The sequence below is a fragment of the Xenopus laevis genome, chromosome 1L (assembly GCF_017654675.1).
Source record: "Xenopus laevis strain J_2021 chromosome 1L, Xenopus_laevis_v10.1, whole genome shotgun sequence".
Taxonomy (NCBI): Eukaryota; Metazoa; Chordata; class Amphibia; order Anura; family Pipidae; genus Xenopus; species Xenopus laevis.
In genome coordinates, this window is record NC_054371.1 from 113,593,282 (window position 1) to 113,615,136 (window position 21,855).

The 21,855-nt window shown below is 39.4% G+C and overlaps 1 protein-coding gene across 11 annotated transcripts in view; it reads right to left on the reverse strand.

The window, feature by feature from the left end:
- The window catches only part of mast3.L (microtubule associated serine/threonine kinase 3 L homeolog), a 101,540-nt gene that overhangs the window by 45,528 nt on the left and 34,157 nt on the right, over window positions 1-21,855 (reverse strand). Inside the window, exon 1 of one of the 11 annotated variants that reach the window (XM_018247521.2) lies at window positions 1,623-2,753. The exons of 7 other annotated variants lie outside the window; for them this stretch is intronic. In XM_018247521.2, coding sequence (XP_018103010.1) covers window positions 1,623-1,705 — 83 coding nt within the window. In that variant the 5' untranslated portion in view covers window positions 1,706-2,753. Of the gene's footprint in view, window positions 1-1,622; window positions 2,754-21,855 lie in introns of those variants that run through there. 3 more of the 11 variants (XM_018247513.2, XM_018247539.2, XM_018247531.2) reach the window with 3 other exon arrangements.

Here is a 21,855-nt window from a genome sequence, read left to right on the forward strand (position 1 = left end):
GTTTAACCCTTAAATTTATATTCTTAGCAACCTTTAAATTAGTCATCATTAATTTTCAGGCCCCCAAAATGTCTAGAGGTTGATGTGTTTTACCAATATTTATTGAAATTGTGTATAAATTAGGGCCTCACGGGGCCCTAATACCTCCTGGGCGCCCGCTGCAGCCGCAGGTTCTGCTTCCTCTGTATTTACTACCCTGCAAAGGTGAACTATCTAGAGGTTCAAGAGAATGAAAATAGTACTAGTCAGTTTACATTGGAACTGCCAATCAGAGGAGATTTCTTACATCCATTTTCTACTTGTTCTTTCTCCCTGTTGTCTCAAAGGTTACAAAACCATCCCCCAGGAGCTTCCACAGTGCAGCTCTGGTGGCTTACCCAACTGTTTACCAATCCACTGGTGCTCCTTTGTAGATGTTCCAAAGAACTATAACAAATGACTGCTAAAGTAGGAAATAATCTGATACATACACTACTTCCACATAACTGTCAAATCAGAAAGGAAGCACTGCCCACAGTCACAGTCAGTCACTTCATACTGGTTGAAAACCAATGCTTGACTCATTTCAAAAATGTTTGGGCCTAATTTAATATATCTGGGGACATGCTAGGTGCAAGAATGTGTTTTGACAACTATTATTACAATTCAACGCATAGCAGCTTTAATTTCTTTTTTTTTTTTTTGGCGAATGCACCGAGCAAACTTGAACATGTTGTACCAATTACTGCAGATATGCCAGAATGGTCTACTGCAACTCAAGATAAGGTTATATAATCTTTGATGGCTTTCTTTTATACAAACACATCATCCTAGGTATCTTCCCAGGAACAACCTCTTCTTCTGACACAGATGATAGAAATATGCTATTATCTTATAACGAGTGGAATTATCCCAATCAAATGAGATAAATGGCATGTAACAGAAGCCATTAATCTGCTGAATAAAGTGATACGTCAATGTTCAGGACCACCAGCAGTACATTTTCATCTATCAACACAAGAGCCCAGCAGGATACATCAGAATTACTCACCCACCTGTGCTACTGTAAAATATCCTTGAAAAGAGACCACTGTAGGGAGTATAGAAAGATCCTAATGATCTGCTCTATTTGGGGGCATTTCCTGAATTCTGTATAGTATGTACAATTTGTGGATTATCACTTAGAAATACATCAAACCGTATATCCGTTGTACACTCAAAATGTAGGCGTTTGTACATGCACGGTCGATTCCCACTTCTAAATGCTGTACCATTTATCTGTTCATGTTTTAAATTGCATTTAGAATTTGCAATTAACAGCAACAAACAAAAATGTGCGTTTTGCACCAAGTGTAGGCTGTCATGCATTTCTGTGCCATACACAAAAGGAAACTCATGGACTTCCGAAGTATTTTATATGCTCCCTAATGCTTAAGGACTATACTGAATATTTTATTAGAGATGATGGATTATGCCCTGATTATGTACAAACCATAATTAAGTTATCTTGTAATCCAACACTACTATGGAACTACTATGCAGAGCATCAAGTGTAAATAAAAAAAAAAATAGTAGATCGAATACTATTAACTATGGAGGGCAATAAACAAGAATATATAAAATATACCGGTAGACTAAATTACCTTTTCGACCGCTGCAATAAGGCCCCCTTTGCTAGGCGCCCTTTGCAACCCTTGAACGCTGTCCAGTAACTTGGATCGGACATCCTGAATCCTAGGTTTCAGTACCCTAGAAGAAAGTCTGCCCGGTAAGAGTCCAAGAAGAATTGAGCACTTGGAGCATGTCAACTGCATCAAATGGCCATTAATCCATCTCCATCAAGAAATATATGCATAACAAAGTGTTAGAGCAAAAGCTTGCCATGGACTATCACTGCCAGATGGTCATTGTTCTGAGTATTGTTCTAACTTGAATATCTGATAATCTGTTTTCACATACGTCAGCAACCTTTTTTTTCTGTTTAATCTGTTCGTCGTTTCTCATTCAAATTGCACCATCATCCAGAGATATTGCTTAAAGTGGAAGCCAAGTGGATTTTACAACAGAAAAGTCAAAGCTGCTCCAGGTTCTACAACATTGGCAAATGCTGCGCACGCTGCTGGTGTAGTCTGTAGAATGGGAAAGTGCTGGAACGTCAGGCAACGCAGATGATGTGGATCCAGGAAAGCCAAGTGAGCCAGACAGATGCAGAAGATCCACCTGGAGAACTCCTGAACTTCTCAGATCTGTTCCAGGTTTGGGTGGTCCTGCCTTGCCCCAGTTCTTAGTGGGCCACTGCACTTGCAATAGGTCCGGTTCTACACTGGATCCAATTCTTGTATTTGGCACAGAGTCTTCATTGGACCTAGACCCCACAAGAAACATGGTTGATCCATAACATTCTATAAGTTAATACCATCAATGCCTCCAGCCCTTTAAACTCCTTGGAACAGCCGCAGGATCATAGTCTTCATCTGCTCCAGGACATGCTCCTCCCTCCAGGTACTTCATGTGCCTCCATCTACTAAATATGTACCTACATCCCGTCTGTGCCTATGGCCGCTTGCCGGCTTCTGGAGCGGATTCCCACTATTCACTCAACGCTCGGGTCCCGCCAGCCACCAAACAACGAGGGGCTCAAACGACAGGAAGCTGGTACTGTGACATCAGCAAGAGGCGGGGCTAGTGCAGCTAACTCTCTTGGTGCTGGAGGAAAGTGTAGATTGTGTGGAGACTTGTGTGTGTGGGTTTCGCGGTATCTTGGCGGGGTAAAGAAGGGACAGAGACAGGGTGGTCTAACAAAGTCGAGCAAACCTTAAAGGAAACTATATTGTGAATCAGTTGCTTTTCTGTGTAGGAACAGTCTCTAACACAAACAGATTGAAATGATCTCTGCTGCTGTTGTTGCTGTGCAAAATTCGTATCCTGCCACGCCGGTCTATTGTACTGACTGCTTCATGAGTGAATCACCACAGCAATTGTTGGTTCTTAAAATAAAAGCTGGTATTAAATCATAAATAAATATAAATACACAGTGTGGAGGACCAATATAGATGTAGCTGAGACTTGTAGAAAAATTGTCTGGGTCCCTTGCAAATCATTCAGCTCCATTGAGACACAGGGATGGTGTTGCAAGAAAATGAGGTCAGACCTGTGGAGTTGTATATGCAGATATATGAGCAATGGTGGCCTAATGCAGCACAGTCTATTTAGGATACCGCCTGTCCTTGTGTTGGCTCCATTTCAGACTAGTACAGCTGATCAGCCCAAACAGAGAGCCAAATTGGTCGATAATCCCCTGTAGGTTGTGTATGGAGTCGTAAGCTAAAGCTGGCCATACACGAAGAGATCTGCTCACCGGAAAAACGAAACCTTCCTGATCAATATCGGGGCCAGATATTGATCAGGAAGACCCGTCGGAAGCCCCTGACCAGCACACAGATTATTTCCAAACAATTTATTGAGTCACTCGTGTATTCAATGTTTTGGCCCTCGTTGGGGCCTTTATCAAGGATAAAGTGTAAGTGACCAAGCATACACCATTGGAACTCAGAGTAAGAGTTTCCAAATCATTATATATACATATATATATATATATATATATATATATATATATATATATATATATATATATATACACACACACACATACAAAGCATTTACGTACATTTTAAATCAGTCATATTAGTCCCTTACAATCTAATGTCCCTATCACAAATACACACTCTAGGGAACCTGTATGTTTTTGGAGCGCAGGAACAAACAGGCAGGTGCACTCCAGCCTGTAACGCAAAATGCCGCCGACGGCATAAAGATATACAATTATAAAGATGTCTTTTTTAATTTAAGCGGCACCAATATTACTGAACCCTGCACCTGATCAACAACAAATAATTTGATTAGAATCTGTGACACACTAGGATCTGTATTTTGTGCCTGCCCTACAGCTGGGCTAAATAGATGTCTCTCAGTAGGCCTTTGTGCTTGCTCTTTGCAGTCTGTGTCTGGTGCTATCCACTTGACCACTGTACGCCCCCACTGACGCCTATTAAACAGTCGACTATTCAGGAGAGGTAATGGATTAAAAGCTCATCAGAGTCCCAGAACCGACAGTTTCACTGACAAATCTGGGCGCTAGCTAGGTATAGTACTGTCACAGTTATTATTATGTTATATTCATATTTCTTTTTAACTGAACGGAAAATTTGACCTCATATAAACAAATGTACTTATGTTTAAGAACAGTCCCCAAGCGGTGCATTGTTTTTAAGCTGCCAGTGGTGACTGTTACCATGAAAGCTGCAAGCACCTAGCAATGCCCTGAGGAGCAGACTTTAAACAACAGGGTGGTGCAGCTATAATAATAGTTAATGGCTTCTGTGCTTCCATTTGCACATAGCTGCCCCCATTCTAAACAATTAATCCACTGTAAAAAAAAAAACAACATTCCATATGGATCTCAACCAATGGACAATTAGAAATTAAATGTTTTCCAGCTGTAAATATTTTTCTGTGATGTTTATCAAACCATTCTGTTCAGTTGTAAATATTTTATTTTGTTTGAAGAAGCTGATCCCCACAGTTATTTAAAGGAAATTCCAGACAGATACTAAAACAAAAAGAAAAATCACCATAATAGATACAACAAAATAATTCTCAGCAACTTCCCAATATGCATAAAATAAAAAATGTAAAGGATTTTGATGTTATTTGTAAATACAATTGCTAGTGAAAGCAGTAGTTATCTTTCCTTTGCTGCTAGTTCTAAATATGTACCACTGTACCATAGTAGCTCCTCCACCCTAGACTTCAATTTCCATAATACCTTGCAAGTTCTTTGATTAACAGACCTGTTTAAATGAAATGTCACAGAAGGTGCCAAGCATCGTGGGAAACTGAGCTTGACTGAACGAGAGGTGACATCTTGCTACATTATATCAATGGTACATGTAGTCAGGAGGGGCATTGCAGATAACAATGGGCAGACAAACATTGCTTTAAATAGTAATGATGTTTACAAATAAAATCATTCAAAATGACTAGCATTCTCTTTTCGATCGGGTATGTACTCCTATGTGCCTTTGTCTGCTGAAAATGGGAATTTGTTGTGAAGCTATAGCTGGAAGGCCACACCTTACATCTTACAGGTTTGTTACATAAAACAAATGACCTGGTTATTTTATTTATGTCTGAATCTGGCCACACGCAGGCCAAGGCAGAAATGATTATAGGATTGCCGCTGTCCCATTCACATACCACATTTACTTAAATTGTGATCAAAAAGAGGCACAGCAGTGCTCTCTATTTTCTAGTTAAAACAGAAATATGACTTTTAACATTACCAGAGGCAGCTATTTGCTAGAGCAGGAAAGACGCAGCCATAACAAGTTGTACGTTTAGCTTTAAATGATCTTTTAGTACAGGGGTGTCCAAACTTTTTACAACGAGGGCCAGATTTGGTGAGGTGAAAATGTGTGGGGGCCGACCATTCTAATTGTTCCATTATCTGGGGGCACAACAGAATGGGAGGCCCCAAAATGGACAGGGCAACTCTAATGTACAATAGTTTGTTTATACTTGAGGGGATAATAAATAATTATTTACCACACTAATCAGCCCTGACAAGCTTCCTGCATCTCTTTCTCTCTAAGAGTCAACCCCTTAATTGCCTAGGGTCTCATTCTGATTTGTTTACACATCCAGAGGCAGGGCATAGAAAATGAGTGTCAGCTCCGCGGGCCAGGGATTTTCTGATAAGACAAGAAGTGCTGTGTCTGGGTGGATAGGGGTGCGAGTCTACAGCACTGAGGCAACATAAAGGGGTGTCAGTACCAGGTATATGTGAGAAGTGCCGCTGTTGTCTGTGTAGGCGACTGCGGGTGGTCGAACTGGGCTATGGCCCTGGTACCCCGCGATTTTGCTCCCCAGGGATGATGCCATCAGGAAGTTGCTGGAGAGCAGAGCTGAGACTTCTCTGCTGCTGGGAGGGATCTATTTCACTAAAACCACGTGTCACTTATATCCCCGGTTTAGCTCTGTTAGCTCTGCATCTCTCAGAGCCCTGGGGCACCGATACCTGCTGCTGGTATGAACCGCACTGCTCTGGGCTGGTGGTTAGGGGGCACTGAATCAATACTTGCTGGCATGGGGCAATGCTCTGGGCTGGGAGCCCCTGGTGCGCAGAAACCTGCTGCGTGAGGAAATGCTGCGTTCCAATTAAAAATGTATTACGTGCCGCAGTTGGCCCGCGGGCCGTAGTTTGGACACCCCTGTTTTGGTATGTATATATTCAGGGCCGGATTTACATAGCGGGTGCCCCTAGGCCCACTGCCGTTCTTCGCCCATGTCCCCTCCCCTTTATTTGTGCAAATTTTCATCATCAGGACTGGAGCAATGGGGATTGGTGCATGGGAAATTTAAAAAATGATTGGATCTCCTGTGCATCCCCAGTGTGTTTGAACCATTGTGGGTGTGGTTGAGCAGCATGCCGCTCCCTTAAATCCTGCCACCCTAGGCCCGGGCCTTGGTGGGCTTTCCACAAATCCGGGGCTGTATATATTACCTATTTAAAGCTACTTTTAAAGTAATCCTTAGTTTTATTTTTTAAATATTAGCTTTTCTCTTGCAGTTGAAGAAACAGTATTGAGAATGCTGTCTGGTTATCATGATCACTGTCCCCAGCCACTAAAACACAGTTTGATTTTGAGGCTAAACTTTTAGGGGCCTATTTACTAAAACTCAAATGAATCTAATTTTTTTAAGACAAAGTCGACCTAACTCCCTTCCACAAATTTAACTCATTTATCAATAACTGTCAATGGGTATGCGCTGTGAAAACTCAACTTTTTCGGATTATCAAAAGAAAACCCTAACTTTATCGGATTATACAGTGCAGAACACAATGTCAAGAAACAGCTTCATCGACATCTGCCATTGACTTCTATATAACCTAGGCAGGTTTTAGATGGCATATTTTTTAATTTTTATCAGCTTGGGGTATAATAAATCTCTAAATATTAGAGTTTTACATTTTCCACAAAGAATTCGGGTTTCCCCCCTAAAAATCTTGACCAGAAAAAATTGAGCTTTAATAAATGGGCCCCTATTATTATTATTATTATTACAGAGAAGCCTGCTGATCTCATGTCATTAGGGTGAAAATGATCCTACCCAATGACAGAATAAGTGGTACCTATAAATAGTTTCAAGGCTTAATAATTATCATCACACTATTGAAATGGGGATACATGACATCTCTTTTATTTTCATTACTTTTCTTTCTGTTTAGGCCCTTCCATGGCCAAACAGAGCAGAATGCGGATGGATTACATTGCTAGTGCAAAAAAGAGCAATAGCTATAGAGCAGAAATTTTGGCTCTTGACGTTTGCAGAAGTGAGTTTTTGCATCCCCTGGTAACTTGCAAGCTGCTTCTGCCTGAGGTAAGCTTCCCAACTCTAGGAAGTCCCAAATAAATCATGAAGGGCACAACCTGAATGGCACATAGGGTTAAATTTTGTTTCACCTGGATACCTTTTTAGCTGTAGCACAACAATGTATTATCTTTGTTTGGAATTTTGGAAACCAATGGATGGCCTGAACTGAAAAAATGTCTGATAAGTTCTAAATTGATGCTTTAAAGTGGATGTAAAAATAAATACAATTTTGCCTAATGAAAGATCATGTAATTGTAAGCAACTGTCCACTATACATCCATTACAAATTTACAATGGAGTTATTGGCCAATGGAAGTACTTTTAAAGCAAATTCAGTCTGTACTTTGCTATTCTGTGCCATCATTTTCAGTTGCTCACTTACATTTTTGGCCTCTAAAGCTCTATCACTTACAGCTTTGAGGTTATGTAGGAACATGTGCAAAGATAACTCTGGTCCATAAATCAATAGAAACCTATAAGCATTTACTAAGGGAGTTAGAATGATGAAGGCCACATTGACTGGTTGCTGTGAGTCACTGTGCTTTGTATTTAGTGCCAGTTCAACCTCCAAAGTTATCAATAAAAACCTGACGACACAAGAGACTATTGCAGAATACTTTCCTTTTTTTGGTAATACTGTGCACAATGGAGTAAAACACTAGTGTAAGAATGTCAATAAACAACTAAAGGGTTTCGCTACACTTACAATTTCCTGCAGAAATATGCTTTGTATAGGAAAACCTGTGCTGGCTTAGTTTTATGGTATCTTTCTGTAGAGACTAAAGGCAGCCATGCATGGGGAGATAAAAGCTCCTGATTCGGTCCCTCCAGAGTCATTTGGCACATTTTATAGAAGTGGGAAAAAAAATTTCCTCGTCTGCCACTGGAGATTGAGGTCAAATCCAGAGGCAGGGGTGGCTACCCCGTCCACATGAGATTGGCATATGCACAGTACGGAAACTCTTCATGCAGGTGCATCAATTGCCAAAAAGGGAGTGTAGTTCTGGTGCCCAGGGCAGCACTGGATGATGATACAGCACCGCCTGGCTTGCAGGTCAGTTAGGACTTGATTTGGGATTAGCATTTTTTTACTGCCCTATATATTCTTGAAACCATGGTTGAATACGTTAAATAAAACCAACGTTGTCCTACATCTTTAACCTTATTATGAACTAAGGGGTCCTGAGCAATGATTGAATGTTTAAGAAAGGCTTGGCCGAAAAATTCTGACAAACACTGTTATAGTGCAACAGTGTCGGACTGGCCCACCGGGATACCAGGAAAACTCCCGGTGGGCCCAGGTGTCAGGGGGCCCTAGTGTTGCTAAAGATTTGGCCTATTTCATGGCCATTTCCTATTTCTTTGAGACTAAATAGATAGAATAATAGATTATAGTATGTAAAGAAAAGAGATTAGGGGGTATATTTATCAAAGAGTGAAGTTAATAGTTAAGTTCCGCCACTAGAGTGAAATTCCACCACTCTCCATTCATTTCTATGGGATTTTTATTGGCGCATTTATCAAAGGGTGAACTTTCACTTTCACCCATTGATAAATACATCTTTCAAAATCCCATAGAAATGAATTGAGAGCTGCGGAATTTCACTCTAGTGGCGGAACTTCACTCTTTGATAAATTTACCCCTAGGAGAATAGAGGTTGAGTGAGGAGAAGAAGAATAATAATAGTACTGAGAGTGGGTCCCTTATCTATGGTTCTTTGGTGGGCCCCTGGTCTAAGGTTTTTAGGTGGGCCCCTGGTGATCCTGGTCCAACACTGTAGTGCAACATTTACAGTCTGTAAACTAATACATTTTCTACTTACTAATTGTATTGGGGGAAATAAATTAAAGTATTGCAACAAAAAATGAGTGGTGCTCCAGATTAAAAAGGTAAATATGGGGCCAAAAGTACGTTAAAAATCATCTTTATTATTTAATTAATATTTATTCATCATAATTAAAAGTATAACTGCATCTCCATAGGCCCTACGCGTTTCGTACCTACATGGCACTTAGTCATGGGCTAATAAATTAACGTATCATCAATAGAGTCATTCTCTGATTCCAACAACCAAAAAAAGGCACTTTTTCCACTTTTTCCTACATTGAATGAAAACTCTGAAACCTAAGAACACAAGCGAAGCTTCTTTACACTACTGTTGCAACAGTATGAGACCATGGGCCAGCACAGCTTGTAACCTCATCCAGAGTTCAGTAAGTAGTAATCAAAACATATATTGAGAGAGCAGGAGTCTGAATGCCAAGGGGCATAGTAAATGAAAATCCATGGAGTGACAGACATGCTCTGAAAAGATAAAGAATATCAGACCTATGAAATTATACTCATATTAGCTGGTGCCATGCCAATGCTGGTTTGAACCTAAAGCTCTAGTGGCATCCTGTGGGGACCCATTGCAGGGAAAGCAATGTTCAAAAAGTGTGGGGCATTCTGAGAATTTTGCTTCAGGCAACAGACTGACCTGGCTCCTGTGAGAGAAGAAAAAGTTTTGTATGGCAAAAACCTTATTAATCAAAAGAACATTCTTTCCACAATGCACAAGAGAAGCTGAGGTAGGAAAATGGTGAAGATTTAGAAGGGAAAGTAAAAAGTATTGAAAAGAGTGATCAAGAGATTGCATTGGTAAGAAAGTAAAACAAGTAATTGGGGTAAGTGCCTACAAAACAATGATACATTAATTAAAGCCTAACATGATCTGCAGTACCAGCAGCAGCTTCGGATGAAATTAAAATGCCATTAATGTTTGAAAAGCATCACTAACTTGGATGCAATACAAAATGTTTTATTTGTCAGGCAGAAGAGGGTCTTAATGTGTTATGAAGCTACATTTCCAAAGATGATGACTTCCAGACTCATTTTATTTTCCATAATGCTGTGCTGGGGTATATGATGTTGTGAAAGCATTTTTAACAGAGGGCCAGAAGGATTTGTGCACTGTATAACAGCCATCTATGTAAGCAGATAACTTAGTTATGATAATAAACTGCTTTCTTCTTTTGTTGTTTGTAATTTACAGGGTAAAGCTGGTGCAGAAAGATGGCTAAAGGATGCTGAATTTATAATTCATCTAGTGGTTACATGTTCTTTATACAAAATGGACCATATTGTATGTGCTTAAACCAACTTATTTAACCTTGTAGGTTGGATGCAAAGCAGTCCAGAAACCCCTGCCAGGGGTTTGCATAGACATAAAGGAAAAAAATACCGCTGCAGCACCTCTTTGTTGCAAAAAGGGAAAACTTGAATTTATTAGGTTAACTACCAGGCAACATGCTGCCCTTTCTCAAGCCTGCATGTATGTATATATATATATATATATATATATATATATATATATTTGCTTTATTTCTCATGTGAGCTTAGATCTTGACAGCTATGGCATACTGAAACCAAAGGGTCATTTCTGGTAATCATTAGCAAGTATTTTTCCTCTGCACGAAGGGATTACAAATAGATTAATGGAGCACTAAAAGCTAAAAGTTTTGACATCACTTGGCTGGCTTAAGTATTCATATGATAGCTTGTTCAAGAAAAGTCTGCCTCAAACCAAAACTATGGAAAATATGGTGACGTAGGTGAAATAACAGAAATCAACACCACATGTGCCATTTAAACACTGTTTCACATAACAACATGTGCTTTGGCTACCCAAACAGTGTTTTTATAAAACACCTAACAAGACTTTTGCATCTCAATAGCTGTGTTGCGCACTGATGCTGATGATTAAGTAGGAGCTTCAGAGGGTAGGCTCATGTAATCCATTTAAATGTCATAAATGCCACTTTGCCTCTACTTCAAAATTAGCACAACTTTATGTAATATAACACAAAACACAACTATTAAATGCTTATTATTTATTACAAGAGACGAATAGCACAAGTGACAAATATGTCTGAAGAATACAATCCTGCAACCGAAAAGTGAATAACTTCAATCAGAAGCTTCAATCAGAGTGTGACTTCAACGAAAGTGTCTCAATTGCACTACTGTAAATAAGTGTGCACAGAACGACTTAGTGCATTGGCAGATGAAGGAGGACGAGGAGTCATAGCTCCTGTTCACAGCCTACAGTTTAGATTATTGAGGTTATGGGATCTGTTATCTGAAAAACCTGTTATCCAGAAAGCTCTGAATTATGGGAAGGCCATCTCGCATAGACTCAATTTTAATAAAATAATTCTAAATTTTTAAAAATGATTTCCTTGGTACTACAAACTAAGATATAAGTATTCCTTGTTGGTTATAGAACAATCCTATTAGGTTTAATAAAAAACATTTTTTATTAAATATTTATTGAATTTTTCATGCAAGTTATAATTAAATGTTTTTTTTGTGTTTTGTCATTATGTATCAGATATATAGTGACAGTTCAAGTTTGCAAACTTTCAATCATATGCATTATCTCTTCATATGGCATTACATAATCCACATTTACTGTAAGTCATGTTACTTTCTTTATTACAAATGAGTTCTATGTAATCTTTCCTTTGTGAGGTAAATACTGTCCAATCTATTCACTGTACTCTATATAAATTATAGGGGAAAACTGGGGAAGTGGATGGGGTGTCAAGGGGTGGTTGCAGAGGAAAATTAGCAAATTGCACTCGCACACCCTGGCCTTGGATAGAAAATAATCCCTGGTGCACAGCAATGGTAGAATCGGCGTCCCACCTTGAAATGACGAATCAAAGGAAATTCACTGGCACACAGGTAATGCTAGCAGGGTAAACCCTTGCTATTTTATTCAATGGTTTGCAGCATGCATGCTGCAAACCATTGAATAAAATAGCAAGGGTTTACCCTGCTAGAATTACCTGTGTGCCAGTGAATTTCCTTTGATCCGTGGTTGCAGAGGAATCAGTCTCCGAGTTAAGTTGCCTCTAATTGGGCTGTTTCAAATTCCGCCCTGGGGAACCACAGTAATTCATTATCATATCACATGCCTTGCATATATGTCCTAATAATTTCCATTGTTCTGACCCATTTAACTTTGGTGATAAAGGCTTGTTGGCCTGGGTGGGAGGTACCATTCCAGGTAATTTCCTGGAGCGTTTTTGCTGTCATCAGTATATGTGTCGCTAATTTGTTATTCTCACGGGCTTTCAGTGTTCTAATAGTCCCAGGAGAAATGAATGAGGGTTGGGCTCTATGTGATGTTTAAAAATAGCCGACACGGGCTACCATTTCCTCAAAAGGGCACAGGTCCACGACATATGGTAAAACGTGCCTCTCTCCCCACATCCCCCAAAGCATTGCTCAGAGAGGGTATTGCTTGAGATTTGAGCCAACTTTGTGGGTGTGTTATACCATCTATATAGTAGTCTGTATGCCTTTTCCATTATTATTGCACATACAGATGTTTTGCTTGCTTTGTCCCAGATGATCTGCCATTTTGCTGGTGTGATTGCCTCCTGCATATCTCATTTAAAATTTCAATTATTTCTTAGTAGAGATCCAAATTATGGAAAGACCCCTTATTCTAAAAACCCCAGGTCCCGAGTATTCCGGATAACAGGTCCCATACCGGTACAACGTTGCACAATTGCTGAGGAGTAAAAAATGGTGGAAAAGTTTGCAAATGGTTTTTGTGCTTATTTTTGCATCTGTTTTTACTTTATATTGACAGCAAATATGTGCAACATGGTGGAAAATGTTTCAGATGGTTTTTGTGGTTATTTAGCACCTGTTTTTACTTTATATTGATGACAAATAGGTGCAAAATATATGCAAAACTATTTGCAGGCTTCTTTTCCTTTTTGTTCACATTCCCCTTTTCAACTTTTTAAATTAATTGGCCTATACCCATTGCAATGTACATGTAGTCTTATTTGCCTATAGGAAGCTCTACTGCAGCAGGGACTGACGTGATTCCTAAACTATCTTAATTATATGCAGTGTACAATGTCTTAACGTGTATATAAATAAATAATATTAATAACAGTATATTATGAGCAAACTGAGGACAGTATGGTTTTCACAGGGTCTAATTCTGTTAACATTTATGCAGTTATCTTGTTAAAGTCAAGCAACACCCTACAAATGCTTTGAAAATAATGTGTGATAGCACATCGTCTAGATGCTCTCAGAGCTATAAATAATAAAAGACGTGCGGTGTGTAACACAGGAAAAGGATGGTTGATCTTCTGAAGTGCAATGTTTCACAAGGCCCCACCTCCCACAGATACTGGGTTAATGAATGTAGCATGGAATTTCCTGTGAGCAAAGGGTTCTGGGGACAAAGATGTAAATGTTCTCTTACAACAGTATTATAAGTTTCAGAAAAAGTCCAATAGCAAAGGTTAGGAAGTCCATTAGAAAAACTCCTACTTTATATGTCTCTGAACCAAATATAGAGGACCAATTACTACATTATACAGATCCCCCAACCAGCTATGACAGGTTGATGTAGCAATATAACCTATGGCCATTCATCTCCCTTCCCCTCAAGGACCATTCATACGATTGGGCAAATTTGAAACATGCAAGTCTTTTTTATTACAGTTCAGCCAGTCAAATCTGATCTATGTTTTTTCTGAGTAGGCTATGTGTAAAATTACACATAGGCAGCAACCCATGGCAACCAATTAGTGATTAACTATAGTCAGCCAGGTGCCGGAAAATAATTAAAGCAGAATTGTGATTGCTAGTACAAGGGTAACTGCACAAGAGCAAATGTTATTACTGACAGTAGTGATGTGCGGGCCGGCCAGATACCCCAGGGCAGGTTTCTCAGAATTGACACCCCTATTCTTCCAATAACAAATTATGTTGTATGAGATTCAGTTCTCTCCTGTTCATATTCCAATTTCTCACTCACACCACTGCTTAGTTTCTAGTGGACCCTAGCAACCGGATACCTGCTGAAATTCCAAATTGGAGAACTGCCGATCAAAAAGGTAAATAATTAAAAAAACATAAAAAATGACGACTAATTGCAAATTATCTCAGAATATGAATCTCTACATACTAGAAGTTAATTTAAAGGTAAACAACTCCTTTAAAGTATTGTTGGGCTGAGGACTACAGGCAGTTCCCATTTAATGGGTGGCAGTGGTGGCAATTTTAGCACAGGCTTTCTGGGGTTCTCTATATATTATGGAGGAACTGACACTGAGGGGGTTATTTACTAAACTACGAATGCAAAAATCATGAAAAATTCATGATTTTTTTTTTTTTACAAAATGGGACTTTTAAAAATGTTACGAATTTTTCGAGGTTGCATAAAAGTCTATGGGAGAAGTCCCAATGATTTTTTGATGTGTGCTGAGTTTCGTGCAATACCCCGAATATCTTGAAAATCGGATGGAAAAACCCGAAAAAATCTTGAAAATCTGCAAAGCAAATTTTCGGGAAAATGTAATAATAAATAAGCATAAAAAAGCCCGAGCGGATTTGATCGGAGTTTGTAGCAGAAAATATTGAGATAAATTCGGACTTTGATAAATAACCCCCTGAATGTATGTATATTTGTTTAGAAAACATCAAATGTAAAAGAAGTCAAGAAGGAGGAGACAGTTATATACAAAATAAATAAATAAAAAACAAAATTCTGTTTCAATAATAACATTTAAACTTTTTTTTTGGTTTTGTAGTCACGCTGTGAAAATACTAGGGCAGCAGTGGCGTGAATCTGTTTGGCTCAGCAGGGGCAATGGAAATGCTGACCATACTTGTTCCTCTGCAAGTCACTAAATTAGAAGACTGTCAATCAGATTCACCAGGGACCCAAGCACCCAGAGGCAAAACACAACAGTATATAATGAAACATTGTCTTTTTTGAAGACATGGAATAAAGTTCAAAGTTCAGACATATTTGCAATGAAACTCAGAAGACTCTTTTCCTTTTCCTACCATGTCTTCTTTCCCCTAGAATTATTACTTTGCAGAGCATGGGCTTCAGTGGGCGCTACAGCTGACTGCACACATATACAGATTTTCCATACAGTTTATTACATTCCCATGTGATTTATATGGTCACCGGTTCATTTGGTCCCCAAATATAATAACATATCAGCATCTGGCTTGTACTAAAGGAGATAGTCCACTAGACACTCATATGAATTGCATGAGAACAATGGCGGAACTACCAGTGGTGCAGGGGGATTGCAACCGGGCCCCCACCCCCTCGGGACACTCCGGCAGTTCACTTTCACGCAAATTCACCGCAAAGATTGTCTGGAGGCTGTGGGGGCCTGGCTGCACGGCCTGCACGGCCTGCACTCGGGCCTTAAAAACTATACTTATGTCACTGCATATGTATCCATACAAAAGGAAATCTGCCCTTGTGCCCAGCAAAACAATCAATTAGACTTATTCTACTATACAGGAGCATATAAATCCTGGCATGGTTAATAGGTGCTTTTCAGTCTTAAAGAAGAACTAAACTTGAAAATAAATATGGCTGGAAATGCCAAATATTATATACTTATTGAACCGGCCTAAAGGTTCTGCATTTCTATAGAAGGAAGTGATCAAGGGCTTCGAAGTTGTCACAGGAGTTTTCAATCTTGGATTTTTTTAGGAGTATCTGTAACACACATGCTCAGTGAGCAGCTGTTGAGAAGATAAGCTTAGGGGTCATGCAAATCATCAAGCAGAAAATGAGGTTTGTCATACAGGTTGATGCTACAGGGCTCATTATTATATTCTGATGCTAATTGTGCTGGTTTCTGAGCTACCAGCCTTACATTGTGACATTTATATGATATATATTCAGAATATGTATGTCAGTGCCTAAACTGACAGCAGCACAGAGCACATGTAGTAAATCAGCAGAAAAGAAGATGGGAAACTACTGGGGCATCTTTGGAGGCATTGACCTTTAATGCTATATGGGCTGTGGTTTCCTTGGGCTGGTACAGAAACCCAAAACATAATGTACAAAATTTCTGCCCTTTTTTTGTTAAAGGGCACCTGTTGGGTAAAAATGTTATCCCCAACGAAAGGTGCGGGATATTACAGCCCCCATTCCGGTTAGGCCCCTGCCAGCGATATGCTACCTGCGCTGGGACGTAGCTCCCAGTGCGAGCAGCCATGTCCGGTCACTTGCATGTGCATAATGAGCAATTCGGGGCAGCTTTTCATTATGTGCATGCGAGTGACCGGACATGGCAGCTTGCCTGAGAGCTTCCTCCCGGTGCAGGTAATGTAGCGCTGGCGGGGGACATTTTAAAAAAAAAACCAAAAAAAAACACTGTTATCCCCAACCGGAATGTGGGCTCTATTAGCCCGCACCTTTGGTTGGGGATAACATTTTTACCCAACAGGTGCCCTTAAGAATAGTCATCTGTTATAGTTTGGTCACAATATACATGGTTAGTTATAGGGAAAATAATTTGTGTCAAATAAAAGCTAATGGAGGATTCTGAAGGAGACACCATTTGCATGTTGGAAAATTATTTAGTGAAGCCTTACACTACATATTCTACAATAATTATTTAGTGTCTGGCTATGAACATCCAGATTTCCGAAATATACTCTAGTTCCTAACTTGTCTAGGATTTCCCAAGTGGCACCTTCCACAGAAAAATCTAGCCTGCAGTGCCTACTCTCCTAATATCCCACTCACTTCTAATTACATACAGCATACACTTCAATACTTTTACTATATTAGGAAAGTACACAATGAAAGTTCAGCTTTCAATTAATTAATTTTTCTCCCTTTTCCAGCCTACAACTAAAACTGCTATCAGGTTGTCTGACGCCTAGAAACTAAAAACACATTAGTTGTTGTTTTGCTAATATTTCTTTTTAGTCCCTCTCCTTTTGATATTCAAATCAGACTTCCTAACTGCTGCCTGGTATTGTTAGGCTAATGAAGTCCTTTAAACCAGACAGCATTTACAATTCTAAGCCTGGGGCTTGTAGACCAACATATAAATTATTTAAAAACTAGCTGGTTTATCTTTCAATGCTACTTATATGTCTTACAATTCTGCTGTCTACATCATAACAAAAGTTCATTTGAAGACAAATTACCCCTTTAAGACCATATGTCTTAGATAAAGAACATTTGATGAGCTGTTATATGGAAGAAGTGGTCACAAAGAGCAATAAAAGATGGTAGTAAAAGGCTAGACTTATGGTTGGGAGGATCAGATAAGGGCCAAAAGAGAGGTGGAGAAAGGGCCATTAAAGGTAGGGTTCAGGAAGAATATGGAGAAGGGTGTTTAAACTACATACTCCAAACAAATTAGCAACAGCCAATAGTCAACAGAAAATAGATAAGGTAACAAATTAAGGAGTCAGAAACATACATCAATGACCTTAGCCAAATAATAAGACTCCAAAATACTTTGTTCAGACAAAGGTTCAGGCCTTTGAAATGAAAGTATCTAAGAAACTTTCTGTTTTGAGCAATTGTATTATATAAACAAGTGCTTACATTCCCAATTAACATTTGGACATGCCTAAAGCTGGCCATAGAGGCAAAGATAAAGTCACACGAAAATTCAATTCTTACGATTTTCGGGCCGTGTGTGGATTGTCCCAACATTTTTCGTACCATGGGGATCAGTCCTTTAGTCAATGGGACAGGTTAGAAGATTTCTGTTGGCTAAAAATGTATTGCATGTATTGCCTATATATACAGTAAATGGATGACTGTGTATTTGTCGGACATAACTTTCGTACGATTGCTGTCATGGTCAGAACATCATCTGATTTGTTCTTTTACTACTTTATTTGATCTGAACATTCAATTGCAGGATGGAAGATTGCGACTTGCAATCGTTCTTTGGATATGAGGCTAAAATCTGCACGTCTATGGCCAGCCCATGTGCAACATCATGCTATGCACCTTCACGGGTTGTTTTGCTTTTAAATCTTGCATAGAATTATAAATTCTGCATTTCTAAATTCCTTTAATCATTTCAGAGGTCCAGACTAGACATTTCTTTATCACATTCTTTCCTTCTAGTAGATTAATGTTCAAGGGAGACAGCATGAAGATTTTCTAGTAAAAGATCACTCTGAGGATATTTGGAGTCAAAAGGAATCTCTCTCTTTTTGTGGTCATCCAGGACAATGAATGCTCTCTACTTTATTGCCACTCTTGGCATAGAAGGTTGATAAAACCATTGTGACTTTTTTTCAGTGTCTCCTGGGCTGCATCCTTTTGCTATTGAAATACATCTAACTCTTCAATTTTCTGATTGTCTCTCTCTGCTTGTATTGCTTGCTTACATTGTGTTCTGTCTGAGGTATTCTATCTTTATGATATTATTCTGAAGCCAGCCTAGAAGGCTTTGGGAATAGAAACTGACATTAAGAGGAGGAAGCCTTTTTCATAAATATTGGCTGTGTTCGGATTCTTTTTTTTATTTGTGGTTAACATTTTATTCAACCATCCTATTTTCTTAAGTTGGCCATAGATGCAAAGATTTTCGGACCATGGTCTGTTGGACAGGTTAAAAGAATTATATTGGCTACCGATAATATCTCTGCATGTATTGCCTATTGGACAATTTCAGTGGGAGATCGTCACTGCATTTTGTTGGACATAACTTTTGTACGACTGCTGACTGTCAATAAATGGCCAGAGCATTGCGATATGTTCTCTTTACTAATTGGCACGGACGATTGTTTGTCCGACATAGACTATAACCTTCACGTCTATGGCCAGCTTTATTGTTAAAGGAGAAGGAAACCCAGTGGGTGCAAAAACCCTCCCCCCTCCCCTGTGTTGCTTCCCCTCCCTCCTCCCCCCTGGCCTACCTGTCCCGCTGGGCTAATGCCCCAAACTTGTTACTTACCCTTCTGCGCAGGTCCAGTCCACGGAGTTCACAGACGCCATCTTCTTCCATGCGATCTTCTTCCTGCTTTGATCTGCATTTTTGCGCATGCGCAGTAGGAGCATTTTGCCGGTACGGATCTACTGCGTATGCTCCAAAAGTCACGAAGTTTTCTGATTTCACTTTGTGGCTTTTGGCGCATGCGCAGTAGATCCGTACCGGCAAAATGCTCCTACTCCGCATGCGCCGGTCAAAGCAGGAAGAAGACGGCTTGGAAGAAGATGGCGCCTGTGAACTCTGTGGACTGGACCTGCGCAGAAGGGTAAGTAACAAGTTAGGGGCATTTGCCCAGCGGGACAGGTAGGCCAGGGGGGAGGAGGGAGGGGAAGCAACACAGGGGAGGGGGGAGGGTTTTTGCACCCACTGGGTTTCCTTCTCCTTTAAGAAACGTGTTAGTTTAAGGCAGTGATCCCCAACCAGTAGCTCGTGAGCAATATGTTGCTCTCCAACCCCTTGGATATTGCTCCCAATTGGTGCTTATTTTTGAATTCCAGGCTTGGAGGCAAGTTTTGGTTGTATAAAACCCAGGTGGACTGCCAAACAGAGTCTCAATGTAGGTTGACAATCCACATAGGGGCTCTCCAAATGGCCAATCGCATCACTTATTTGGCACCCCAAGAACAAATTTCATGCTGGTGTTGCTCCTCAACTCCTTTTACTTCTGAATGTTGTTCACGGGTTCAAAAGGTTGGGGATCCCTGCTTTAAGGAATGTAGAAAAATAACCTTCTATTTGAATGACCTTTATTTTTAAGGATTTCACAGTTTAATGCATTTATTGTACTTATTTGATTTTAGTGAGGTGGATGGTATAATTTAACAACTAACTAACTAATAATAATGGAAATCAATTTATCAACAAAGAAATAAGTGCAATTCACCATGTGACTTTTGCTCCTCAACTTTATAACCCCTGGTTCAGCAGTTAGTTTCAAATCATAAAGCTAGTGGGAATTGTTATTGTTTAATTTGTAGGGTAACCTTAGTGAAATTGATCTGCAAAGACTGGCACTGGTGTTTTTAGGTTGAAAATGTATTTGTGATAGTTTTCAGGCTAAAAGGCCAGTACCAGTGCTATCACGGGAATTCCCATTTAAGTGAAAGCAGAGACGTTAAAGGAATTCTGTCATGGGAAAACATATTTTTTTACAAAATGCCTCAGTTAATAGTGCTCCTCCAGCAGAATCCTGCATTTAAATTTGTTTTTTTAAACAGATTTTTTTTTATATTTCATTTTGAAATCTGACGTGGGGCTAGACATGTTTTTAATTTCCCAGGAGCCCTCAGTCATGTGACTTGTGCTCTGCTAAACTTTAGTCACTTTGATAAACTTCAGTCACTCTTTAATGCTGTACTGCAAGTTGGAGTGATATCACCCCCTCCCTTTCCCCCAGCAGCCCTTCGGCAGAACAATGGGAAGGTTACCTGATAACAGCTCCCTAACACTAGCATTGCTAAATATGCTTCCATATGATAACAGCACTCAATAGAAAAAAATCCAAGTCCAGCTAACCCAAGTTGTGACTCCTTTAGTTACATTGAGTAGGAGAAACAATAGTTTATCTGAAAGCAGTTCCATTGTGAAGTGATGGCTCTTTCTGAAACCACATGATGTGGCACATTGACCTGACATGGCTACCTAAACACCAGTATTACAACTAATATATATACTAATATATTATATGTGTACTGTATATTTGGAGTGAGTCCCTAAGTACAGTAACTGACAGCAGCACAGAGTATATGCAGTGAATCAGCAGAAAAGAAAATGGGGAACTACTAGGGCATCTTCAAAGGCACAGACCTTAACTGCTAAAGGGATGTGGTTGCCTTGGGCTAGTACAGAAGCCCAAAACATAATGCACAATGTTTCTACTTCTTTAGTTAGGGTTTAGTTTTCCTTTAACTTCATTGTCCCACCTCCTTATGTTGTTGTGCCAACCCTCCACTTTGGAACTGGGCAGAATTTCTTTCTGTAAAAGTTGGCAACCCTAGAATGGGGTCACATCACACTGTTGCTGGTAAGTGGTTCGACTAACATAGTTTGCTTTCATTCTTGTGAAATCAGGTATGTTTGTGCAAAAAATACAATTTTAGATTGTGTTTATGCTCCTTTTTTATATAAACCCAAATGAATGAGCTTGTGTACAAAAATTGATTATAAGTCTATTTACATCAAAATATTGGTGAAATGCTGAGCAGAGTTGCTGTAATTATGAATACATTATGAATGCAGTTATTGGTTGGGGTAAAGACCCTATAAATAAAAAAGTGAAACAGCATGAAGAAAAAGAATTGTGAAAAACTGATGTTTCACCTCTGAGTTGACTTTTAGCATGGCCAGTTCTTCTCAGTTGGTCTTCAAGTTTTATTTGTTAAGGTTTTTTAATTTTTGCTTTCCTCTGCTTTCAGCTTTTTTCCAGCTCTTTGAGGCTACATTTGTATTGTTACTTTTCAAAAAAAATATATACCTATAAGAAATTAATCCAAACGCAAATTACAATGTTTTTTGATGTTTTGTTGTACCTACAGCAAAAATCTGTGTTTTTTTTTTATCACAGGAGACAAAAAAAGTATAGCTAATCATCAAGGTAAATGTATTAAAAGATGATATTTCAGCATGAACAGTATA